Source organism: Letharia columbiana (assembly GCF_014066305.1).
Source record: "Letharia columbiana isolate WasteWater2 chromosome Unknown Sc0000049_s0, whole genome shotgun sequence".
NCBI lineage: Eukaryota > Fungi > Ascomycota > Lecanoromycetes > Lecanorales > Parmeliaceae > Letharia > Letharia columbiana.
In genome coordinates, this window is record NW_023501093.1 from 184,515 (window position 1) to 210,038 (window position 25,524).

Genomic DNA, 25,524 nt, shown 5'->3' on the forward strand with positions numbered 1-25,524 from the left:
GTATTGTTACAATCGATATCCAGTCCGGTCCACCACCCACAAGGACCAGCCTCCCTAAAGCATTTGCATTCTTTCTGTTGTTCCGAATTTCTCGTCTTCATCGCGTATACGCGTAGCCTAGCTTTCGGCAGCAACCGACCCCCTTCCTCTCATGCCACCTCTCCCTCCCCTAGGCGCTCTTCCCCCACGATAGCCTCGTCCACGGCCTCGGCCTCGGACACCACCACGGTAGCCATTGTCCACACTTCCTTGACCGAAGGTCTCAAGATTCTTCTTCTGCTCTTCGCTTCTGAACTCACGGCCTCCAAGGCGCTTCCCGGCTACATCATCTCGGTCTTTGCTCTCGCTGGAGATGTTATCAAAAAATGATGAGGTCTTATTGTAGCCAGAAGCAGCTGGGATGACGACACTGTGCTCGCTCTCTCTACGACCACCGTTGATTGAGGCTTCTGCGGGAATGTCGTTGGAGCTGTCGATAGGGCTCCTGATTGGAGATCCGGTAGCGATGGCTTCTTGGACAAGCTCGTGCTTATTGAACTTGGCATTGGCCTCAGCAAAGTCGTAGTCCGTCTTAGGCACCTCCATCTTCTTCGTGGGTTGCTCCTCGCGCTGACGTCCGCCACGGTAGCCGCCTCGTCCACCGCGATGACCAGTGGCGTATCCCCCAGTGCCAGGCTGTCTAGAAGTACGTATATTATCATTAGTCCTCATCTCATTGACCTTGTTCGTCAAATTATCGATTGCGCTCTCTCCATTGGTTTGTTTCTGTTGTCCGGGGGCGGGAGGCAGCTTGGCCATGGCGGCTGCCACCGCAGCTCTGGCGTTGAAATTTGCATCTTCGAGCGATTTTGTGGGGACCTGGGTTGGACGCGGTGCGGCCATTTTCGCAGGAATCTGGCTTGTCCCAGGAAGGTTGGTCGAACTTGATTGCAGAGCACCATTGGCGGGGGCTCTAAGCTTAACGGCAGGACTCAGGATTGGAACGGCTGGCATAATACGACCACTCTTGGGCGCACTAGTTGCTGGTTTGGACGCAGCAGGAACCTCAGCTGCGACTGTGGGCGCTGGCGGAGCCAAAGCCTCGTAAACATTAGGCTTTGATTCTGTTGGGGGAGGTGGGCCGTTCTGAGCTGCCGCCGCAGGGGCAGGTGTCGTGCTCGAGCTCGAGCTAGGCAATTTAACAGTTGCTGTTGGCTTTTCGACTGGCAACTCTTGCTGCGGGGTAGCTTTCGGTGCATTGCTTGTCAATGGTTCCGCGGGAGTAGATGGCTTCGATTGTATGCCTTGCTGGATGGGCGGCTGCCCTGGCGCTCCGAACGGCATGGGTGGTGGATAGAATTGGCCAGGTGGTGCATGTGAGAAACCCTGGCCCGGCGGAGGAAACCAACCCGGTGGCGGAGAGCCGTATGGTATTGGAGGGTAACCATGAGGCGGGAAGCCTTGCGGACCTCCTGGGCCAAAACGCTGGTTGGGTGGGGGAGGGTAGTATTGGGGAAAGTATTGTTGCTGTTGAAACCTCGGTGGACCTTGCTGTTGAGATGGTTGTTGCTGAAACCGCTGCTGCTGTTGCTGTTGATTTTGCTGCTCCTCTTGAGGAGGTTCGGAGAAAGGTTGCTGCTGCTGGTTCTGAGCTTGCGGCATCGACGCCGGAGTGCCGATTGGGCGAGCGTTCTGCATGTAAACTGTTATCAGCGCCCGAGGGAATCTTTGTCTCGTTTTAAGAGCAAGGACTGGATCCTATGTATATCAGAAGGAAGGCAACGGAATTTTCCACACGATTTTGCGCTCTCGGTGATATAATTTGTGATTTACATCCGAAATACTTCATCAGGTAACAGGCAGACATGGCATGCACTCAGCACACGACGCGACCAGAACAATGGACTCACCCCAAGTATAGCTGGATCATCAGGCACCTGAGGTTGTGCAGGCTTTTCTGGCTCTTTCTCAATCCTCAGATCCTTGACATCGCTACCCCGAAAGACAATGTATTCATAAACGTAATCCGACGTTGCGACTTCATCCTCAGGATTTCGGCCCTCAGTGCCGAATGATTTGACATGCTCAAGTGCGACGGTGGAGTTCTCGGAGCTGATTTCATGGAGGGTGCCCACATAGCTGGTAACGCGTTAGCTATGATGCCGCTCTGGTACTGTTCTGCATAGGTGTGAGACATACCGAATGTCCCTTTTTGAGATGAGGGAAATGCGAGAGCTGTGCAGACTTTGTCAGCTCGAGCTCATCCTGAGCCTGATATCGATGTAGCCTTACCCAATATATTCGGCCATTGTGAGGTGGAGCGCTCAGAGCGCCAGTACGACAATGGGTGTGCGTGACTGCGTGACAGTTGTTTTGGAGGAGAAAGATCCGTAGAGAGGTAAACGTGAGAGGTGGAAGAGGTGTGACGGTGGTTCTGTTGAAGTTCGCGAGTGATTTCCAGCACAGTTTAGCTTGGTACATGTCAGCCCTATGAATATCGTGCAGCCTTGGTATAAAACTTCCTGTAGTTGGACACACGCACTGAATATGTTGCCCACCGGTTTCGACGATGGCTACACAGCACTCGAATGTCGCTCTGATACCTCAGGAACAATATGTGGCGACATTTCAACAGCTTGAGGATTACGCCTGGGACTCGGATCCAGAATTCCAAGGTGGTCTACAAGCAATACTCGGGTCAAATTCTTCCACAGAACAAGCTGAGCACCTGACTCTGCGTGCCAGGTGCTTCTACTTTGCTCGGTAGGGTATTCTGTATGCAAGTATCGGTGCCTCTGAAAGCTGAGGCTTCGTTTCATTTAGCAAAAACAACATTCCCATCGACTTCAACGCCTACCATACATGGCGGTCTCAGCAGTCTTCCTCTCTTGCCAATGGCATGTCAGTCATAGCCTCAGCGTCTGACCCTTTCATCGTGAACAACATTTCCCCGAGACCTGAATCAACTTCTCGCAATTTCACAGACACCAGCCCAGGAGACGTAGAGCCGCCCGCACCATATCCGACATCCTTCAGCCAATTAGTCGAGCTAATCACAAGTGGGGAGCTAATACCAGGTATCAAGGAAGTTCCGAATACTGTACTAGAAGGGCAAGCTTCTCAACCAACGACGGCCAAGCGGAAAAAACCATGGGAAATGGACGATGCTAGTACCGGCGAGGAGGTTGTTGGAACAAATCATTCACTCACGAACATTGCATAGATTGGCCCCCAGAACTCTGGTCAGGATTGCTCACAACGTCTTCGCGAGTCTTCCATAATGAATGGAAGAAGGAAACTATGACAAGTCTATTGTAAATCTGCTGATTCTCGAATGGGCACGAAGCCGAGTAAAAGTACACGTAAAAGATGATCCGCTCCTCATCTGATCACACGTTGAGGAAGCTGCTGCTCTGACAGAACCACCAGCACAGTAATCGAGATACAAAAAGAAGTAGCTGCTAAGAATTGAAAGCTGTCCGCACATGAGCCTCGCTTTGCTGCAACGTGCAAGCTGTGCCATTATTTGTCCTCTCTCGTCTCCATTAAGGTAATGTCCCTCGTAACTTTTCCAAAGACTCCGGGTCCGAGGTGCCGTGGCTGTCGACATAACGCAAGAGTCTTGCCTGCCTAGAATGGAATATGATGACTAGAATGTGGTAAATTGGAAACGAAAGTGGTTTGAAGACTGGAAGACGAAGTCGTACCAAGGTCGAAAGCTTAGGTTGGAGCAAGTGTCTGGCCTCCAACCTATCGGAGCAACGATAAAGTAATCTCGAAGGTCCCAGAGACTGTGAAGGAAGGAAGCCAAGGGTGTACCAGATTCCGGGAGCCAGAAGCGGTGCGCGGCTTTGATCTTCAACGGTAAGCTCCGCCAAAGCGGGGAATACTGCTCGGAGCACTCGAGAATCGATTGGTTGGAAGCCCAGCCCCAGGGCCAGGATGAGTTGTATAGGCAGGATTGCAACAGAGCATGCCAACACGAGATCCAAACTTGGAGCCACGTAGGGAGACCATGTGTTTGCTGTAGAGTATTAGCAATCATCGCAAAACTGCTGAGACGTGACTCACCGGATGTGAGAAGCCACAATGTCACGATGGTTTGGGTTCGCATGGGTGAGGATGTATTGAATGAGATAATTTCCGTACTGATCGCTTGCGACTTGAAACGAGATCAGCAGCGCCGTGATGGGATTCTCCAGACGACTTACTATCGATCAAGGGAATACGAGGACGATCCGCCCGGCCTTCACAGACACGCTCGAGATAGCGCTCAAGGAAATCTACGCCACCAATCTTAAGACACTTCTCGACGACCTTGGAGGCGAATTGGTCCATGCTGTACTCGGTTGCGTATCGGAGAACATGGTCGATGGCACGGCTACGGTCAGCTGGTAGGCCGTGCTCACAGATATGCTGGATGCACCAATTGCCGAATTGGCCATGCGCAACAATGTCGATGCTGCTTAGGACCTCGTTGATGCAAGGACGCTTTTTGGATGTACACTGATCAGCTTCGTGACGCATACGGGTGAAGACGGGTTGAGGTTAGATCTAATGTCTCCAAAGTGATGAACGTACCTTATCCTCTTCTAGGCAATTCTCGAAAATATTCTGCACAACCAGACTACCAGTCTCCCCCAAGGCTACTTCATGCCACATGCCACACAAAGCTTCGTTGACGTACTTCATAATTTGTGGTGGTGAGTCACTCCAGCGCAGCTCGAACAGCTTTTGCCAGACGTGACAAGCATAGCGATGGATGACTGTCTCTGGGATACGGCGAAGTAATTCATGAACCATGATAGCCTTATACTCTTCGGGTACAGCATCAAATGCCTTTTGAACGACGTGGCAGCCAAATGCATCCATGCTGAGGCTCAAAGTGTTCCCACGGATGGCGTTTGCAATAGCAATGACCTGCTCTGGAGTCCCATGCTCGAAGCAACGCTGGACGAGGAAGTTCCCGAAGCGGTTGACCATCAACGGATAAGCTTGTGCGACAATAGCTTCAATGATCTCGTACTTCTGCTCCACTGTGCCAACTTTGAGCTTCTGCTGTAGGAAGATCGAGGCTTGCTGATCATTGTTGCAAACGATCTTGTCGACTATGTACTTCCAGTTGCAAGTCACGCTACGGTCGAGGAGGCGACGGTAATTGAGAGGCTCCATAGGTGAGACGTATGTTTGTCCAGGAGAAGCGGGAGGCTGTAAAGCTATCAGTATCTATCTGCAGATTTGCAATTCGGTATGACTCACAGCAGAGTTCCAAGGGTTAGCCGAAGCTTGGCCAGCCCTAAACTCAGCTGCCGTGGGGGAGAGAGGCGTGCCAATTGGCCGTGGCTGGTAAGCTGATGGATACATATTCAAGGGCTGGTATGTAGAGCTAGGGCTCATGCTACCAAGGTTCATACCATCCATGGGACCAGGGCCACCTGTGTATACGTCCCATCCATTGCCACGCTGGTATGATGGAGCGTTGCGATTGTCCCGAGGATTCATCTGGCCGTAGCTTCGAGCTTGATTGAATTGACCGAAGTCATTCATCCCACGTCCACCTCCGCCTGACACTGGTGAGACCGGCACAGAATAGTTGCGTTGCTGCATTGGTGTTTGCTGAGATACCAATACTGGTGGAGGCAACGCGTTGCCCATCGCTCGCTGGCCCCACGAACGAGGTCCCGGCTGGCCCCAGCCTGAGTCTGGTTGTAGTGCGGCATTGAAGCTGGGCCGAGAAGGATTGGACCAGGCATTTGCTACAGCATTGAATGGACCGACCACATCAGACCCATCAGAACGGGCATCTTCATGACCCCAGTGTCCCTGGACTGTGCCGAGAGGGCGGTTGGAAGTCATAAACGCATTGGTCGGATCAGTAACATCGGTCCTAGGGCTGAGTGCAACTTCGGAGGGTGGTCCCATTGCTTGGTCGAAGGTGTGCTTGATCACGCGGGTCTGATCAAGCTCGTGCTTTTGGCGTGCAATTTGATCTTTGGCGTCATCGAGTTCTTTCTTGAGGCGTGCCATCTCCGATGCCTCGATGCGTAACTTGTCATCTTCGTCATTGGCGGCATTGGCGGTATTGGTGTAGCTGAAAGATTCTGAAGCTGGAGTCAACAGGGCCGAGCTGGCAGTGGATCCTTCTTTTGTATGGCTCTCGATGTCTCCTTTGGTCGGCAGAGTTGTCTTCTGCTTCGCAAGTAGAGCCTGTTGCTCTGAAAGCTTCGCAAGTAAGGAGTCCATGGAGTCCGGCTGCATCTCATCATGGAGAGCGGCGGCAGAGTGCTCGACTTTCATCTTCTATTCTGTCATGAGCAAAAGTGGAGGATGATGGGTGGAGGTCTTGGGTGAGGGTAGAGATAGTGATTGCGGACGTACCTTGGAACCACTAGAAGGACCTGGAGTGGGCTGTAAGTTCCCAAGCTTCGAGGTTGATAAGGGCATTGGACCTTCATTGGTGGTGATACCGTGCTTGCTGACACCTTGCTTCGACGTCTACTGCCGGATCAGTATGCGAGCTCGGAAACGAGAGGCTGGTTTCTAACCGAGCTTGCTTGACGCGAAGACATCGAGTTGTCTTGATGGTCCGTCTCATCGTGGACGGCAAATTGTGTTGTTGAAACACGTCCGCGTGCAGCAGGGGAGCCGTTTGAAGGGAGCCCAGCCATGGTGAGCGACAAGATTGTGGGCTTACTACCTTTGTGCTTCAATGTGATGTTGGGACGTGTAAAGTATGCGTAGATGGATGGTATGGTTACACACCGATCAAATGCTCGACACAATGGGACCGACCCACGTAGAAGGGGTTTCTGAGGCTCTGGGATGTCCAAAACTTTGAAGGATCGTGACGGATAGATGGTAGCGGTAGCAAAGATGATGGAGCTTTGAAGGGAAGTGAAGGGACGAGATGCTCAGTAAATTCGAGGGATGTTACCTAGATGGTAGTGGAGTTGATTTTGGAAGGAGCGTGTTGATCTTTCAGATTAAGAACATGGTAAAAGATATGTTCCTGCTTTAGTTGAAAGGAGGAAGGAAGGTGCAAGATGTAAATGTTGACGAGCGTGTAGATTACTTGTAAGCAGGAAAGGAACTTTCAACTCGCGTAATTCCCGCGCTAAGGTGTAATTGCCGCCAAGGTTCCTTTTTGATGTCAACACAGACTGCCATCTCTACGATTTCGGGTGTCCTTCCGCGGGCAGATTAAGCTGACAATCTTTCTCGGTCTAAAGAGCCTCACGGCTTTGGCCAACAAGACCATCTGAGCATCAAGCCAGCTATTTCAACTGATGAACGAAGCGTCTGACACTCTCCAGAAGTTGTCAAACGATCCCATAGCAAGTACGCCTGCAGCGCCTTCCCATGCACATCTTCTGCCGATGACGACAAAATCTGGCTGGCCTACGCCCGTCAACATCGGCATCAGGCGAGCGGCTCGCCTGAGCCCCTGCTTATCGAAGCCCCAAACGACGAGTTCAAGTCTCTCATCCAGCAATGGCCTGAGGAAGATGGCTCCCATACCGACCTCGAAAGGAAAGACTTTCTTTATGCCTCCACGTCTGCGAATATAAAGTCCCACGCTGTCGTCTAAGCCAATCGATTCCGAGTGAGACCCTAGCATTAGGGAGTCGGATCCTAGTGTTACGCTTATCACATTGCCTGATTGCGAGCCTACAGGAGCACTTAGATCAATGATCTCGGAGTCGGCAGCAAAGTACTGAAAGAGGTTTCGAGCAATCTGCACTGCTACATCAGAGACAGACGCGGATGTCCGTATTAGAAATCGCCCAGCACTGCGAAGAATCGAGTCAAGCGGTCCCAGTTGCGCGCCGTGACGTTGCTCTGTGAGCCATTGACGATCATGAGACACCTGAGAAAGTAAGCTTCCGGGTCGAATGGTTCAGTGGCACACTTCTTACATGCCAAAAGCCTTGTTCAGACCGAACGAGCCAGCAGGCAAATTTCTTCTCTCCAAGCGGCAGCTCCAGTGAGCTTTGGTCAATGACTAGCTTATGAGGCAGGATGTCTGACTTTTGAGTGGCGGTAAAATGAAATCGAAGAACGTTGGAAGTCCTCAGAACCCAGGCTGCTGAGAGTGGACATCTTTTCACCTCGATCCTCCCAAGTTGGTCTGGACTACTCAATTGGTCTACCAAGAGACCGCCCCTTGCGCCCATGTCAGCAGGATTGGCAATCATGATAGTGAAGTCTTGGGGCAGCTTCGCCCAATCCGCTTCACGCCCAAGAATGTCATAGAATCTGAGAAGTGGTACGGTGGTCATGACACCATCAAACCAATGACTCTTGCCCTTCAGCTCTACGTATTGGTGATTGTATTTCCCGTTCGTCTGAGAGATCAGCTGATTCATACGCCGAGAATGAAACGCAGGGACGTTATTGTCGGCGCTACCGTGCTGTTGCATGACGGGTATGCCCTTAAAATTGGCTACAAGAAGCTCATGGCGAAAGCTTCGCGTCGAATTCTGCAGTAACATTGTGATTTCAGGACTGGCTTCCGCCCACATCTGATATGGCACATAACCTAGGATGTCATATTGTGAGGCCTCCGCCTTACGCATTTGGACGTGAAATTGAACTGACCTTCTATCGATGAGTAGCCTGAGACTGAAGCAGCCCCAATGACTTTCTCCGGTCGATGAGTGAGTGCGTACCATGTTCCTTGACCTGAGATATTTTATAACCCTGCTTCTCGCCCCGAGATTCGGTACTCACCACCGTTCGAATGTCCAGTGACCAGCCATCCACTGGCATCCACCGAAGGCCCGTCCCACCCGACAGTCTCGATCCAACCGGAAATTGCTGCTACTGCTGCTTCCACGTCCGCGAATCCCCATGTATCTGGCCAATGTCAGTACAACACCCCACTGCTCGAAGACCCTGAAGACTTACGCCAATCATCACCACTCCACCTGCACATTTCGGAGTCAGCATGGCTTCTTTGAGACAGAAAAGTTAGGTTACAAGACAATGAGGGGGGCTGAAACTGGCCTTCTGCTCACGAGATGTGTCTTGCGGCTTGAAACTAAGGGTTTAATTAGGAAGGGTTCGCCCCGAAATGTGCACTTACGGAGTTACTCCGGTGGGAAATATAACCCATGACGGAAGATCAGGGACCGAATCAAGCATATGGCGCACTTGATGGCTATCTGCTTCCAGTCCGGCTCCATGAAGGTTGAGAAGGATCGGCAAGCGTTTGTTTGGAGACAACCCAGATATTGCTTTCTTTGAAGGGGCTCTAAGAATAGCGTATGAGACAATACCGCCAGGGTGAAGGAACGTGATCTTGTGCGGGGAGTGGCTATCATGCTCCGAGAATGCAGTTGAAATTACAGTGCTAAGGAGACAATCAGGAGAGTCACTTTCGACGTAGGTGACTTCAAGAGAAAGACATATAGGCGGATTGCTCTGCGCAGACAGACGAAATGTCAGTGGCCTTGTTTGGCCTGGTGCTAAGCTCAATGGTGAAATTCCAATCATGGCAGCACTAACGGTTCCCTCGAGATGCCATCAGCAATATTGGAGACTTCCGACAGTGAGTGGACATACCGCGCTAGTCGTAATGTCCAAGATGTCAACAGCTTTTCGTCCTTCGTTACGAGCAGGCACGAAAGCAAAAGGGCTTGCTAAGACTCCATTGACGATAGCAGGAATCATAGCCTTTTGCTCAACTATCGCCAGGCTGCCCTCGGAGCTTTCCGCTCTCAACTTGATCGATATCTTCGGCTCTCCAATACCGCCCATAACACGGACATCGCGGATCAATCGTATGTCGACATTATGTTTGCCCGGATCTAAGTGAAGGACTAACGGTGCTCTGCGGTATGCGTAATAGTCTCCACCGAAATAGTGACTGTCATCAATCCAGAATTCAAGAACATTGTCAGCATAGAATATTATGGGTTGTGCAGACTTTGCTGCTATCGTGAGACGCCCTCGAGCCCAGGCTTGATACTGCAAAGCAGCCCAGCCATACACGGATTGCAGGAATGGCCAATCGATAGTGGGAAAGCCGACGATCAAGGAAGCTTCAGCAACATCTCCAGAACTTGATGAGCATTCCAGTTGGTGGGTTGACCAAGATACTCGGCCACTGGGAGCAAGCGAACTGGGATAATTCGTTTCATTGTCATAATCGAGGGCGCGAAAGCCTCCCTCAAACTCCAATGGATCTGCACCCCAGCTTGCTTCTGTCATGTGTTAGGGATTGTGACTGGGAGACGCGCGGCTCTTGTCACCTCTTGTTCCAATCTGAAAAGGCCCAAGCACGTCCCATTTCAAGGAGAAGCTAATTGAAGGACATTCACCTCCATCTTGCCCGTGTGTGATCGACATTCTTACTTGTATCATGTATGGCAATCAAAAGAGGCCTCGACGCCTTTCATCTCTCATACTTTTACCAAATTCATCAGTTCAAGGCATACGAGTACAGGAATGTTGCAACAAAACATTTTTTTTTGAAGGGGGGATAGCGGGCGTTCTCTTGATTTACGTCTTCCGTCTTATTACATAATACGGCCGTAGCGTAATTCCTCCAATCAATATTGAATAAATAATTCAGCTTATTCATGAATAGATGATCAGTCAAGCTCGAAGACGCTCATACTGACTCAGGAGCTCTTCTGATCCTTGTCCACCTTTTGACTTGACTTGAACGGTCGAGCTTACACTCGTTTACTAGCGACAAGCTATCGACCTTGCGAATGGGCGTTCACAGAGTTGCGAATCCCTGCAGCAAACTTGCAGCCACCTTTTCGAGCAACCATGTACTTGTCAGCTCTAAAAACACCTTTCTATTCACAACTTATCATGCAATAGCAACGCGCGTTTGTATCAATTCAAATGCATACAGAACCATACAACTCATAGGCATAGTCCAGATCTGAACCGCAATCGTGCATAAGATCGATTCGGACTATGAGCTCTCCTAACGTCGAGCGCCGTCGGTCATCCTCTTCCAATCCCAGGGAAAAGTTCCCAGACTTGGACGCCTCCCAATCCGGAGACTGTCTTCCCGAATACGATGAGAGCGAAACTGGTAGAAATCGATCCGTTAGAACATTAAGCCCCGCAAAAACGAACGGCGTACTACACAGCGAACGGTGGCAGACACGGAAGGATAACCATCTGGCATGGGGAGACGGCCACCTCAACGTTGCGGGTCCTAGAAAACATGGCCGGCATAGGAGTATCGGTGATGCCTTCAGGAACATTCGTACCAGGAAAGCTAGCGTCAGTGAAAATGCACATGAGATTGCGGAGGCATTGAAAGCTCCTATATCTCTTAAGATTTTAGTCGGTGAACCTGTGGCATTGGGACCTGCACCAGCTGACAGATATATCAGGTGCTCTGCCTTATCTGGTACTTGAGCTCGGCCTTGACCAATACTTCCTCCAAGTCCATTCTCAACGCTTTTCCCAAACCGATCACTCTGACTATTATACAATTCGCCTTTGTCTCCGGATGGTGCCTATTCTTCGCATCCCTATCTCGTCTTTTTCCTCCTCTACAGACTGCTATTCCAGCCTTGAAAAACGGCATTCGATACCCTAGTCGGGAAGTAATAACTACTACTATGCCTCTCGCTCTTTTTCAGATCGGTGGACACATCTTATCCTCTACAGCTACGGAGAAGATTCCAGTATCTCTGGTCCATACTATCAAGGGCCTCTCACCGCTCTTCACGGTCCTAGCTTACCGCTTCGTCTTCCACATCCACTACCCTACAGCAACATACCTCTCGCTCATACCTCTGACACTCGGTGTCGTTCTAGCCTGTAGTGTCGAGTTCTCGGGCAACCTTTTTGGCGTTCTCTGCGCTTTCGGCGGAGCCCTCATCTTTGTCACGCAAAACATCTTCTCAAAGAAACTCTTCAACGAGGCCGCCCGCGCGGAAGCTGATGGACCCGGTATGGTTGCAGGGCAACGCAAGCTCGACAAGTTGAACCTACTTTGCTACTGTTCCGGCCTCGCCTTCGTCCTCACTTTCCCCATCTGGTTATGGACCGACGCTCTCCCTCTTTATTCCGCACCACTATCCCTCACGCCTCACACTACCCCATCCCCCTCGCCTGCATCTTCAATGTACCTACCCCTCGAATTCTTCTTTAATGGAATATTCCACTTCGCACAAAACATGCTCGCCTTCATCCTCCTCTCCCTCGTGTCTCCGGTCACTTACTCAGTCGCCTCCCTCATCAAACGTGTTTTCGTCATTGTCATAGCCATTTTCTGGTTCGGTAATAGCACAACATCACTACAAGCTGCTGGCATTGCTCTCACTTTTCTTGGACTGTACCTTTACGATCGTACAAGCGACTCGGCAAAGGCGAGCCAAAGGGCTAAGATGGAGTCCTTGAGCATTGACAAGCCCTTGCTACCACTGAGTAATAAGGATGCCATTTTCGACGAGTCACCGATGAGTACATTTTCGAGCAACATGTTTGGAAATGCCAACGGCCATGTCATTGGGGATGATAAGAAAATAGATGCTGCTGGGCCGGGCCGGCCAAGAGCAAGGAGTCAGGCTAGCAATTCGTGGCGACAGCCAGGAACAAGGTAGGAAGAGACCTGGAGATCACGAGATATTTTTATTAATCCGAGCGCTGGGTGAGGAGCTCATGACTTCATGACTAAATGCCGGAGATTTTGATATATATGTGACGCTCAGTGGCAGCTTTACGTTATTGCTAAATAGCTTGCCGGCGTGTGCGATATAAGTGGGCCTAGAGTGTCAGAAAACAAAGCAGCTGTGAACAAATTGGTCAAAGTTGTGGCTTAGGGCACTCAACAGTGTGCATCCACAACTCCATGTAATCGCCCCGAGCATCGTAGAGCCTCGCAGGTGCCAGATATGTAACTAATTTGCTTGATCCGTGCCCAGTTAACTCATCGAAGCAAACCTCTCAAGTATCTCCAATCGAATTCTGTAGCTACCGTCGGTAAGGAACACAACATCATCAGCCTCCGTCAAGAAAACCTCGTTTGCTCCAGCTACGGCGCCTGTTAGAACTTGCTCTTGGATCAACTAGCAGAGAAGGAACTGGTAGCTCTGAAGTTAAACTCCGCCAGTTCCTCCTACAATAATATGCGTCCTGATGAGTATAATTGGAAAAGAAGACGATCGAGCGCGGGAAGATTTTAATTTGTGGCCGCGCTTGTTTCGGCTATGAGTAATATAGTACGGGAAGCGCGGCATTGCTTCCAAGTTCCAGTTTCCACTGTTTACTTTATGAACATTCCTCCACACAGACTGTGTTCTCAAGAATACAATCTAGTCTCCCTTTGCTCGTCACTATGCTTGATCCAAGATCGCGCCGAATCACACACGGAAGACCTGACCGTTTTCTCCTAAGCTTGGTGCCGGACGCTCGTAAACGATATTGAATTCTACTCCATTGCAATCCGCTCCCGCGTACCTACCGGCAAACACCCAGTATTCTCTTTTTGTCCGCACGCTCTAGACGTCCACTACAATTCGCGCCGACATCGCCTTCTACTCTCTTCCTGTCCCCAACACATATACCTTCCTCACATTCTCTTGTCGGTGAAATGCATATGCTTGTGTCGCTGGGAGACGACATAGATTTGGCGCATTGAGGCTTATTGGCGGCTTTGCTAGATGAGGTGACGGGCTAAGGGAACATTGGAGGATGGGCACGGAACGGTGCTAGCCACTGGTGAAAGTCTATTCGTCGGGCTAAGGGGGAAGCTATGAGATATTGACGAGATCCAGGCTGGGTGCGGAAGTTGTGAATGTAGGAGTAATGGTCACGTCTAGGATCCTTGAGATATCCGGTATTGGGACTTGGGATTTGTCCATACGCTCCCTTCGATGTACATATGCATTCGGTACCTGAGTCTCGAAGCGACAGTCGGTTTGGATATATGTGATAGTAACCAAATGAACAAGAGCTTTGCTGAAACATCGACAAACGGGTTCTTGTGCCTTTCGCAACTGAAGTAGTCTGGCAAGCCTATTTATTAGAATAAGGAAATGGTGTACTCGCCCCGAAGTTTGTGTGATTTCAATTGAAGTGCTGAATATCCGTAGACATCCCGGAAAATAGTACATACGATCAGTCCGGCAGGCTGATTAGACTCAAGTCCTTTCACGATTCTCCCATCTCCCCCCAAAAACAAACACAGACGAAGAAGTTTCTCCCTTCGATTAAGATAGATAGATAAATAATAAAGACACCTAGACCAAGTAACCGAAGCTATCAAAAAGGGTCTGCTAGTTTTATAAGGTCTCTGTTCACTGCTGCAGGATCATTTTGAGAGTTTGACTGTGGATTTTCAATTTTTGAAGATCTAGCGCGGCTATTGAGCCAATCAATAGGTTTCTATTCATTGGCAAGCGCTAGGGCTCTCCGAGCCGATGGTGGTGAAGAGGATCATCATTTGTTGCAAATAATTGCCCACCGAGTATAAAGTACAATTGTCCTTTTGCCACGTCCTTTCTTTTGCTCTGTTCCCCAAGATGCTCCGTACGCCATTTACCAGGTCTGCGGCTAGGCTAGGGAGGCATGCAAAATGGCAAGCTGGCGCGAGGAGTTTCAACGCCACAACGAGGAGGAAAGCGGAAGTGCAGCTCACAATTGATGGCAAACAGGTCTCCATAGAAGGTATTGGGTGATAGTAGCCTCATTTACGGCTACGGAACCGCTGACTTGAAGTGCAGCCGGCTCTGCTCTTATACAAGCATGCGAAAAGGCCGGCGTGGTTATACCGCGATACTGTTATCACGAAAAGCTCATGATTGCTGGGAATTGTCGTATGTGTCTAGTGGAAGTTGAAAGAGCACCGAAGCCTGTTGCATCATGCGCCTGGCCTGTACAGCCTGGTATGGTAGTCAAGACGGACTCGCCACTCACACATAAAGCAAGAGAAGGCGTGATGGAGTTTCTGCTCGCAAACCATCCACTGGACTGCCCGATCTGCGATCAAGGAGGCGAATGCGATCTACAGGATCAGTCAATGCGATATGGAGCCGATCGGGGGCGATTCCACGAGATGGGGGGCAAGCGCGCCGTCGAAGACAAGAACATGGGCCCTTTGATCAAGACTTCCATGAACAGGTGTATCCATTGCACGAGATGCATTCGGTTCGCAAATGATGTGGCAGGAGCACCAGAGCTCGGGTCAACGGGCAGAGGCAATGATATGCAGATTGGCACATATCTTGAAACAGCTCTTGATTCGGAGATGTCAGGAAATGTCATCGACTTGTGCCCTGTTGGCGCCTTAACTTCCAAACCATACGCTTTCCGTGCACGGCCGTGGGAGTTGCAGCATTTTGAATCAGTGGACGTGCTTGATGCCTTGGGTTCAAATATCCGAATAGATGCAAGAGGGATGGAAGTCATGAGGATTATCCCCAGGCTCAACGATGACATCAACGAGGAGTGGATCAACGACAAGACTCGATTTGCTTGCGATGGCTTGAAGACACAACGATTGACTACGCCTCTGATGCGGCGGGATGATAAATTCATACCAGCATCATGGGAACAAGTTTTGACCGAGATTGGCAACGCCTACCAGCGCATATCTCCCAAAGAAAACGAGTTCAAGGCCATCACTGGCCATCTCGTCGAAACGGAAACCTTGGTCGCCATGAAAGACCTGGCCAATAAATTAGGATCTGATAATCTTGCCCTCGACCAACCCTTCGGCAGCCAGCCCATCGCCCACGGAATCGACCTCCGCTCCTCCTATACCTTCAACAGTAAGATCTATGGTGTTGAAGAAGCCGATGCCATACTCCTTGTCGGCACCAATCCCCGCCATGAAGCCGCCGGCCTTAATGCCCGCATTCGCAAGCAATGGCTACGTTCCGACCTCGAGATTGGCCTCGTCGGCGAGCCCTTCGAGAGTACCTTCAACTTTGATCACCTTGGCGCTAACGTGTCTGCCCTAAAGAAAGCACTCCAAGGTCCTTGGGGCAAAGTCCTACAGTCTGCCAAACGCCCTATGATCATTGTCGGTTCCTCGGCCGTGGAGCACCCAGACGCAAAAGCCATCTTCGAAACCGTCGGTTCCTTTGTCGATAAGAACGCCGCTAATTTCATCACCTCTGAGTGGCAAGGCTATAACGTACTCCAGCGCGTCGCCTCCCGCGCAGGGGCTTTCGAAGTCGGCTTCACGACGCCCTCTCCCACTGTCGCGAACACGGTACCTAAATTCATATGGCTGCTTGGCGCAGATGAGATTTCTGAATCCGATATTCCCAAGGGCGCATTCGTAGTCTACCAAGGCCACCACGGCGACAGAGGCGCCCAGCTCGCCGACGTTATACTCCCGGGGGCTGCGTACACAGAGAAGCACGGCACATACGTCAACACGGAAGGTCGTGTCCAAATGACCCGAGCCGCCACTTCAATGCCAGGAGCAGCGAGAGATGACTGGAAGATCCTACGGGCAGCGAGCGAGTACCTTGGGGCGCCGCTACCATATGATGATATAGAAGCTTTGAGGGATCGTATGGAAGAGATCAGTCCTGCGTTGAGACGTTACGATGTCGTAGAGGGGACTGGTATGCCCCAGCTTCAGAAAGTGCAGCTTGTAGATCAGAACAAGGGAGCCAAGGTAGAGAACAAACCATTTGCAAGTGTGATCAAGGATTTCTTCTTTACGGACGCGATCTCCAGAAGGTATGTTGGCGCCTGCCGATGGTCCTTGGCACGCTGCTCATTTGAATTGCTACAGTTCCCCAACAATGGCACGCTGCTCGGCAGCCAAAGCGACGGGTAATCCAAAGACCAACTTCATGGTATGTGCATGTCTGAAGGACTTTCTCTAGTTCGATGCCCCGCTTCGGGTCGGGTGGCTCTTTTCAACGTCTAGACTTGTCTTCAGGATTTGCCCTGAAGAAGTAATGCTGATCCTGATATGTGCACAGGCCCCGGGTGAACCAAACTCACAGGTTGCGTACGGCACGCCACAGGTGGCGCATACGGCCTCGATGTAGATAGATATATTTGAAATGCAAAATGAGACATGCAGAATAGCGACGGGGAACTGCAAAGGTCGAATAACAAAGCGTTAGTTCTCCAAAGGATTCGGCGAAGGGGAGTCGGCGGTAACATGAGGCTGTACATACCCTTCAATTCATGAACCACTTCATTACTTCATCATTCCAGAAACTTCGATGAAGAACAATGTGGTTTTCATTGAGCTAGGGGGCTATGCAGATAGATGCTGCTGCATCTGCATCGGCGTTGAACTCAAAACAACACGCCTTGAAACACCATTGCTACTTCTCGCGGATAAATCTTTATGCAAATGCTCAGTAGTCACGCCATGCTACAACAACCCTTCTCCTCTTCCATGTTCACAGTGTTTCTACTTTTCCGCGAATAGCCCATCTCCAACCTCCTCTCCCCATCCCTTCATCTCTCACAACTCCCTCCCCAACCCATCCATCTACTTTGCTCTTCCATCTCTCTTCCTCCGCTTTCTGCCTTCTCACGAATTCAGGTCCGACATCAAATTCCTCACCTACAAGCCACTCATCCTCTACCAATGAACTCCCTTTGGCGGCAGCTGTGCCACCGAGGCTATCATCGTTGCCTTGTCCAGTCGTGCTCTTCGCCTTGATACCGTCATCGAGATCGTCCAAGCCAGCGAAAGGGTCATCGTCGTCATCAAGGGTGTCAGGAGACATGGGATTAGAGCTACTCCCATGCCTCAGCTCGCCATGCTGAGGCGCCATCTTGAGCCAGCACATGCGCTGCGGGTCAAAGACCATGCCGCCGCTCATCTGTACGCCTTTGGTGGCACCTACGTTGGCAATAAGTGCCGGTGCCGCTTTGCTACCTCCCGGCGATTTAGGACTAGCTAGCGCGGTCGGCTGTGGAATTGGCACTTCAAAAGGCGCGAGAGCGTTCTCGTTGCCCTCCCAGCGGAAGAGAATAGGGTTCCAAGACATGCCCTTCAGCGTCTTTGCGGTGTTTACACCCTCTCCCATTGGCTTGATAAGACGAGGCTTTTGGGGCAGACCTTTCGTACGCTTCTTCAAATGATGGACACTCGGAGACGTAAGAGCCTTGGCGTTGGTGACAGTATTCGTATGCGCTTTCCAGTTTGTGCTTATTGAGGTGAGAGGCCCGTTCTCGCGGACAGTAGGGAGAGATGGCGTCGTATGCAGAGTAGCACCGACTGACCCGATGCGCTGTTCTCGAGCAAGACGAGACGCATTGGTGTCGCGGGCGAAGCTAGGAACATGGCCATGCCTTAGAGGGCTAAGAGGCGTCGACGGTGCGGCAGGAGGTGGTAGCTCATTGAGTGATGTAGTGGAAGCGTTGTGTGACTGGAGGCCAATTTTGCTTCGCATTTGAACGGACTTTGGCGCACCGCGTGAGATCGGTTGTTTCATGAATTTGGACTCTGTTGAAGCCGAAGTAGGAAGGTCGTCAAAGGCATCAAGCTCGTTTCCATCGCCAAAGGCTCGGCGCCGAGTTGGTTTAGTAACTATCCGCTTGGACGCAGCTTCTCGAATCAATGACTCTGGGGCATGGTCTCGGCGACCGGTTGGAGTGATAGGACGGTGATGTGCATTGGAAAGCCGAGATATCGGTCGATTAACTGGGCCGTTATCGTTTGAGTCTGAAGAGGTAGGGCGATTGAAGTGCCTCGAAGACTTTATGCTTATATGGTGAGATTGTGCTTGAGACGTTCCAGCGGGCAAGAATGGGACAGGTGGCCTCCTTGAATTGGCGAGACTCGACTCAGCGCCTGACCGATCGACGGGTGTCTTAGGTCTGGACGGCAGACCTTGACGGCCGCTGTAATCTCCTCCACGAGATGGAGGCCTCTGATACGATGTTTGGGTGCGAGCTGGCGAAGGCTGATTCCTCATCACGGGCGCTGATCGCTTGGACTTCAGGAACTGCGCAGGATGTGTCGTAGCCTCAGACCTCAGCGCGTCGCGTGACGATTTAGTGTTCAGTCCACGGCGGACCGGAGTAGATGGTGCTGCGGTCTGGGAGGAAGATGGGGTAGCAGGAGTTGGAATGGCTGAGATTGACGAATGTGCAGAATGGCCTCCCATGCGTGATCCTGGCCGGCGATAATGTGGTATGGGGCCTCCACTCTCGGAAACAGGCTCCAGTGTGGAGCGAGACCTACTTTGGGGCAGAGGCTTTGGAATCTTGCTTACGCCAGGCTCGAGCTTATTGGTGAATGTGAGAGTCATTGCAGCTCGTCTTGCTGGACTGGTCTGTCGTACTGTCTTGTGCTTGACGTTTCGATTGAGAGTAAGCTTCCCAGAATCGAAAACATCCCCGTCGCCAATCTCAATGCCAGAGAAGAAATCATCCTTCGCTGAAACAGCTTTTTTGACCGGCTCAACTGGCTGCTTCTGGGAGATGAGATCTGCAGGATCGGGCGATATATTATCAAGACGCTTCTTGAGTGCCTCATCGAATTTGAACGGTCCGTCCGGGAGAATTAGGCCCTCCAAGCCTTCGTCTTCGCTCTCGCCCGTCAAACAGCTTGAGGCACTAGGACTGAAAGCGGAGATCGATGAGCTTGGATTCGATCTTACATCTCTCCTCGTGCCACCAAACCTCGTGCCTAAGCTACCTTCAGCCCATTCCATGTCCAAATCGTCATTAAGCTGGGATACTGGAGTCTTGGGCGCTTCTTTTCTGGCTGACAGCCTGAGAGGCTGCCCGTCCATAGGTAGCTCCAAATCATCTTCGATGTTTTCAACCTCATCATTGAATTTCGTTGAAGGAGGTATGAAGTTGACCGGCTTCTGTGGTAATCTATTTTTGGCAATTTTGATTGTGGGCACATCTCCAAAGAAGTCATCATCGTCGTCGTCGTCACGGAAGTTATCCAGGGAAGAGTTCCCAGTCTTGGTCTTAATAGCAAAAGCGGTTCGTTCTTTGAATGTCATGCTGGATTGAGGCTTCAACGGACTCGGTGACGATGGGAACTCTGCACTGAATTGCCTCAGTGCATCTGGGAAATCCTTCGCGTCGTTCTTCTTCAGTTGGAGGCCGCCTTCTTGAGCTTTGGGCAACTCAATGTCTTCACCCCAATCATCTCCCCCCAAGACCCTTTTCAACCGCCGACCTCCTAGTCTCTTGATTGTACCGCCAAGAAGCGCAGAGGAAGGGACATTGGTGGGTATTGGAATACCAGCAGTCTTTGCGGCATTGATAGCCTCTGTAGTTGACTTCTCATCATCGGTCGGAAGCAGGACCTGCCAATCCTCGTCTCCTCCACCTATTGATTCTCTATCTGAGCGTGTCGACATACGCGATGAAGTGCTGTCCCGAAAGTGAGAAGCCTGGGCGGAGCCAATTGTGGTGCTAGATGCATTGCGGAATTGAAGTTCATCGATGCCTTGGAGATCGTCATCATCATCCCAGCACTCCATAGTGTCCTCTACTGGCTGCCTCGGCTTCAAAGTCAATGGCTCCATGTTATCGTAACCCTATTGAACTCGGTGTTACTTGAGGTGGGGGGACCTCAGTTGTAGTCCGTCCACGTTGGATATGAATGAACTTGCGTAGAAAGGAAAGTCGTTAGTTGTGCCGTCTAGAACCCTGAGCTCATGTTTGATGCAAATGATGTACTAAAATACTGCTGGCCGTCCAATTTTGCCCGGTATTTGTGGAATCTCGAGGTGAGGTGGGTGTTGTAAGGAGGCACCCCCTGACCCTTGGAAAGGGCAGGAACTGCAACGATGAGCTGCGGACAAATGATCTCCGAAGCTGGTCTTCAATAACAATCACTGTATATTAGGAAGAAGCGGTAAGCTTGAGGGTCGAGGGCTGTGAGACGTGTCAGAAGAGGCTGGTATGCATCAATAAGGCGACCGAGCCGGCCTTCCACTTTCTGTAAGGCTTAGCGCCTTGGCATCTCGCTAGCGGGCGCGGGTATTAAGTAAACAGGAAGGAGGAGAGGCAGAAAAGCTTCAGAAATGCAGCCACTCGGTTGTGATTTACTGCCACTTAGTTGCTTAAATACTCATCTCGTTCTCTTCGAATACCACAACCTTGCTCTTCATGGCCACCGAGCACATTCTTTATCTCCTCCGCTCGGACAGTGATGGGGACCATGTGCTAATCAATGTCTCGTCCGAGGGACCTTCTCCCTTAGATCTGAAGCTGCTGGCAACAGAGGGAGAGAGTCCATACATAGCTACGAGTGAGTTCAGACCCTACATGTCCTAAGCGAACGCTGACCACTGATAAAGTAAGGCAGTCTCGAATTTCCAAGCTCCGGGATAAGAAGAATCAATTAAGTGACGACCAATGGGAGAACGTGTTGCATTCAACCCTTCTTCAGCGCCGGATTCAAGGATCAGAAGCGAGCACTCTCGAAAAGCTCGAAGTCCATGCAACTCTTACTGGCGACCAACTCTCGATAATTTTCCGCAACAACTTTTCCGGTATCACTCAAAAGCTAGGCGAAGTAGCCTTCAAGAAAGATGAGAATCAGGAGCTAGATATAACACGGTGGACAGGAACGGCGGTGGAAAGATCTTATCGATTGGACAGAGAAGTCAGAGACCTGGCTTCAAAATATGACGAGCAAAGCAAGAAGATGGAAAAGCTCAACAATCAGCTCGAGGATTTGATCAAAGCCAAGAAAGAACATGAGGATTCTCTTCTACAAACTTTCAGAGAGCTACTTAACACCAAGAAGCTAAAGATCAGAGACCAACAACGAACTTTGGCTAGTGCCAAGTTCGATCCCAAACAAGCAGCGCAACTCCAAAACGCTCGCTCAACCTCGAAACGTCGCGCAGCGACCGCTTCTCGGGCCGGGAAGCGAAAAGCAATGAGTGGCCACGGAGCCTCCGACTCGTCAGAAGAAAGCGGGTTTAAAGCGCAGGCTTCCAAGCCAAAGCCAGAGAGTGACGTGTCGGAACAGATGAATACACCTGAACAGTCTGATCAAGATGTGACTGAAGATGAAAGTGGTGATGACCCAGATTCTGCTCCTCAGGCAGCCAGACTGCCTGAAAAGAGTAAGGCCGCTACTGGAGCGAAAGGAGCTATTGGTGAGGAAATGCAATTAGATACCCTTCCGCCAATGAGGGACCTGCCGTTCGGAGAAGGCGGGAGGCGGGAGCAGGTGAAGCGGCCAGTTACAGAGGATAAGTTGACGCTCACTCAAGAGGCCGGGAATGAGGGTGAGGAAACGGATGATGACGAATTATGAATTATGGGCATGACATGTTTTGATGTGTCGTACTATTGAGTTACAGTTGTCCATGCTCGAAAAGTGCCCATGAATTCGATTGTCTATCGAAAATCCTCAAGCATCAAGCTTGCGTGACGGGGTATCAATGAAGGTGCCCAACAAGGCTTTTACCGTGAAGAGCTCCCACTATGCATACATTCTATTAGCTTACAGACATCATTGCCACGGGTTTTTTCGGTGATGAGCATCCTGCAATCCCGAATTTCTTATACAGGCAAATTGAACTTCTTTCCTTGCAGCACTCTACGCCCAGATGTCAGTCCCACTCCATGGCATGCTCCACGGCTCGAGAAGCACTCACTTGGTGTAATAAATCCAGAAGAAATCCGAATACAGCACGGTCTGCACGAGCCCCGCCACCCAAGCTATTTGGTCCACGTATCCCTCCGCAAAGTACCTGTAGAGCCAGTTGGGAATATATAACGCCCTATACAGGCCCAATGCAAAGAGATAGTGCGTGGTTATGGTTTCGGCTTCACCAGTTCGCTGAAGCATAAATAGTTGGGGGAGAATTGCGACAGATTCGAGCCAGATGGAAAATGACCAAAGGATCTTCATTTGGACAAAAGCTTTAGCATCACCACTAATAAACTGTGGAGCAAAGAGGGAAACCGACTTCTGTAATTTGATAGCGATACGGAAACAGGACTGCGAGGACTGCGCTGCCACCAAGTAGATATTGAACCTTGAAAGTATCGATATTAAGGTCATGAGTAGGTTTGTAGTCGTTGAGCATTAGGTAGATGGTGTAGGATTGTGAGGCCAGGAAAAGGAGTTTAAAGGTAGTATTGTAGACCGAGCCGGTAGTAAAGGTCCAGAATATGTCTGTTGGAGGGCAGTGAGCTTGAAAGACTAGGCAGATTTACGAGGAGAAATGCTTACCTAGGTAGCGGGTTGCGTAGACAATCAGATAAAGTGCTTGCGATTTGAATGATATGCCTGAGCAGCTCTGTTGTGGGCGATTAGCAAGGGGCTTTGGGAACGAGGCTACAGGGAGCGCACGTGTGAGGATTTCATCTTCTGTAGGAGTATCAGGATGGATACGAGATGAGAGAGATCCGCTAGACGATGTTAACACTCATCGCAGCCATGATAGAGCTCAACGCTTTTGCGCTTCATACCAAGTATACGGAAAATATTCATCGTTGCGGTGGAGGCTGGCTTAGGCCCAGCAAACCTTGAGAAAAAGAGGTGCGGCGTCAAAATGTTCTGAGAAGAGGAACAGTCTATTTGGAAGAGTTTACAGTCTAATTGGTAATTTTTGGCTGAAGATTATCGAGTACGTAGTGACCGCTGACAGCTGTCAAGGACACGAGATCCGAGAATGAAATGCCTTGCGCGACGAGACTTTTCGACTGCCGTACCGTCCGCTGGTAGAGTAGACTGCAGTGAATGCCAAGGCCTTAGCTCGCTTGAATCAATCAACCTTTTGCCTTCTTTCTGATGTGGAATCCTTGAAAACATAGCTTGAACTTTCGCACAACGCTCATGCTATATTATTGAGCTATAGAAAGTAGATACACGTATTTAAAGCACTTAGTAAGATCAGTACCTCTTCAATTAACTTTAGAGAACGCTTATACCCCTATAACTATGTCGAATAAGGCTAGCTAGCCTTAATAAAACTATAATAGCTATAATTTTAAGGAGCACGTATTTATGCTAAAGTTGTCGATGAATATTATATTGAAAATAATAGACGAAGGTTAGAAATTATTAATAAATGAAGTAGCTATTATTTTTAGAGCGGCGATAGTATTTATAAAAAGGGCGAACGATAAATTTAAAATTTAGATAGTCTTAAACGAAGTATATAAACTAGTTATTAATTTAAGTAATCGAGATAATAATATAGAGGAAAAGATTATGTATATTAAGTACTAGGTAACTAGTTTAAAAAGTAATATATCGACGATTAGCTACGTTAGCGTACTAGGCCGATTCTTAATATTCTTCTTTATTATCGAAGGAATTCTTATTATACTATTAATAATATCGAAATAAGATTAAGTATTATATAATAAGCTAAACGAGATTATTATAAAGCTATAAGACGAGATAATAAGTAAAGTATTAGAGGAGAAGACATTAAGCGAGATAATTACGATAATTAATAAATATATAAAGAATATAAATATTATAAGAAAATCTATTAGAATGGCTAGAAGGCTAGCGAGTAATAATATATACATTATAGCTATAAATGAGAAGAAGGCGAATAGACTAAGAAAAAGTAAGAATTAGACTCTAAAGATATATTAGGCCTAATGCGTTATAGGCCTTGGCGCTGCTTACGCCAAGGCGCCGACATCGTATATTCTACGTTAGGGTCCCTTTTAGGGTCTAGTTTTAATAATATATCTTATATGCCTAGGGGCTTAGCGGATATAGATCTACTTCGTATACCTCGAAGTTTTAATATTTCTTAGAAATTAGTTCTACTATTAAATATATTATTAAATTCTATAATAATACTACGTTTTTTATAGTTTATATCCGCTAGCTAATCGCTAATAAACTACGCTTTTATAATTCTAATCTCTTTATCTTTTAAAGAAAAAGGCCTATTATTATTATAATATCGAGTTTATCTTTAAATTATATAATAGAAAATGAAGATAATATTAAGAGCCGCTATAGCGCCGATAATAAGTTCGAGAATTTCTTATTAATAAAAGATCTTACTATAAAACAACGTCTTATAATTATTAGAGTCGAAAATCGTCGTTTAAAATAAGAATAAGAATTAATTATATTAAAGGTTTATAATCGCGAGCTTTATAACGTTAGCTTACTATCTACGATTAGTAAAAGCCTATCTATATTAATTACTATTGCGCCTCTAGCGAATATATTAATTAAAATAAAAATACTTCGCTCTAAAAGAATACGTTCTTATAAGAGTATTAGTAAGAGAGAATACCTGCGCTAGTTCCGCGAAGTTGAAATTAAGTTTCTTATAAATTCTAAATATTTTACTATTAATTAATTAAGAATTATTTATTATATATAATTCTTAGAAGATAATCTTAATATTTAATAATATAAATACTATTAAGCCTATAATCTAAGAGATATAATTTTTAAATTCTTTAAGTAGTTTCTACTTAATTTAATAGCGGATTTAGTAAATTATTATTTTCTTGCTTACGAAAAGTAAAAGAAGATTAAATAACGCTTTAATTAGAAGATATTTATTTTTAAGATCTATCTAAAGAAGCTAGAGGCCTATATAATCTTATTTTCTAAGAAATATTAAGCTAATTTCTTCTTAGCTAAACTTAAATTAAAATTTAAGAATA

At 48.8% G+C, this 25,524-nt stretch overlaps 9 protein-coding genes across 9 annotated transcripts; 4 read left to right on the forward strand and 5 right to left on the reverse strand.

The window, feature by feature from the left end:
• Nucleotides 1–117: 117 nt before the first annotated feature.
• Nucleotides 118–2,288, reverse strand: HO173_010487 (uncharacterized protein; the record flags this gene model as incomplete). Its single annotated transcript, XM_037312372.1, has 4 exons — nt 118–1,671; nt 1,890–2,118; nt 2,179–2,214; nt 2,272–2,288. The coding sequence occupies 4 exons, from the start codon at nt 2,286–2,288 to the stop codon at nt 118–120; spliced, it is 1,836 nt and encodes a 611-aa protein (XP_037160777.1).
• Nucleotides 2,289–2,548: 260 nt separating this feature from the next.
• Nucleotides 2,549–3,202, forward strand: HO173_010488 (uncharacterized protein; the record flags this gene model as incomplete). The annotated part of the gene is made up of 2 exons (XM_037312373.1): nt 2,549–2,742; nt 2,803–3,202. 2 exons carry the CDS (start codon nt 2,549–2,551, stop codon nt 3,200–3,202), a joined length of 594 nt encoding a protein of 197 aa, XP_037160778.1.
• Nucleotides 3,203–3,837: 635 nt separating this feature from the next.
• On the reverse strand, nt 3,838–6,647 carry HO173_010489 (uncharacterized protein; the record flags this gene model as incomplete). The annotated part of the gene is made up of 7 exons (XM_037312374.1): nt 3,838–4,003; nt 4,051–4,141; nt 4,191–4,470; nt 4,561–5,187; nt 5,239–6,279; nt 6,358–6,474; nt 6,525–6,647. The coding sequence occupies 7 exons, from the start codon at nt 6,645–6,647 to the stop codon at nt 3,838–3,840; spliced, it is 2,445 nt and encodes an 814-aa protein (XP_037160779.1).
• Nucleotides 6,648–7,258: 611 nt separating this feature from the next.
• On the reverse strand, nt 7,259–10,329 carry HO173_010490 (uncharacterized protein; the record flags this gene model as incomplete). The annotated part of the gene is made up of 8 exons (XM_037312375.1): nt 7,259–7,846; nt 7,896–8,518; nt 8,578–8,661; nt 8,710–8,835; nt 8,887–8,906; nt 9,065–9,492; nt 9,544–10,184; nt 10,233–10,329. 8 exons carry the CDS (start codon nt 10,327–10,329, stop codon nt 7,259–7,261), a joined length of 2,607 nt encoding a protein of 868 aa, XP_037160780.1.
• A 582-nt stretch (nt 10,330–10,911) lies between these two features.
• Nucleotides 10,912–12,557, forward strand: HO173_010491 (uncharacterized protein; the record flags this gene model as incomplete). Its single annotated transcript, XM_037312376.1, has 2 exons — nt 10,912–11,289; nt 11,340–12,557. 2 exons carry the CDS (start codon nt 10,912–10,914, stop codon nt 12,555–12,557), a joined length of 1,596 nt encoding a protein of 531 aa, XP_037160781.1.
• A 1,920-nt stretch (nt 12,558–14,477) lies between these two features.
• Nucleotides 14,478–16,967, forward strand: HO173_010492 (uncharacterized protein; the record flags this gene model as incomplete). The annotated part of the gene is made up of 4 exons (XM_037312377.1): nt 14,478–14,622; nt 14,679–16,650; nt 16,706–16,769; nt 16,899–16,967. 4 exons carry the CDS (start codon nt 14,478–14,480, stop codon nt 16,965–16,967), a joined length of 2,250 nt encoding a protein of 749 aa, XP_037160782.1.
• Nucleotides 16,968–17,330: 363 nt separating this feature from the next.
• On the reverse strand, nt 17,331–20,432 carry HO173_010493 (uncharacterized protein; the record flags this gene model as incomplete). Its single annotated transcript, XM_037312378.1, has 1 exon — nt 17,331–20,432. One exon carries the CDS (start codon nt 20,430–20,432, stop codon nt 17,331–17,333), a length of 3,102 nt encoding a protein of 1,033 aa, XP_037160783.1.
• Nucleotides 20,433–21,018: 586 nt separating this feature from the next.
• HO173_010494 (uncharacterized protein) lies at nt 21,019–22,180 on the forward strand (the record flags this gene model as incomplete). Its single annotated transcript, XM_037312379.1, has 2 exons — nt 21,019–21,160; nt 21,210–22,180. 2 exons carry the CDS (start codon nt 21,019–21,021, stop codon nt 22,178–22,180), a joined length of 1,113 nt encoding a protein of 370 aa, XP_037160784.1.
• A 248-nt stretch (nt 22,181–22,428) lies between these two features.
• Nucleotides 22,429–23,365, reverse strand: HO173_010495 (uncharacterized protein; the record flags this gene model as incomplete). The annotated part of the gene is made up of 6 exons (XM_037312380.1): nt 22,429–22,465; nt 22,524–22,774; nt 22,839–23,047; nt 23,105–23,171; nt 23,225–23,283; nt 23,344–23,365. 6 exons carry the CDS (start codon nt 23,363–23,365, stop codon nt 22,429–22,431), a joined length of 645 nt encoding a protein of 214 aa, XP_037160785.1.
• Between the last annotated feature and the right edge of the window lie 2,159 nt (nt 23,366–25,524).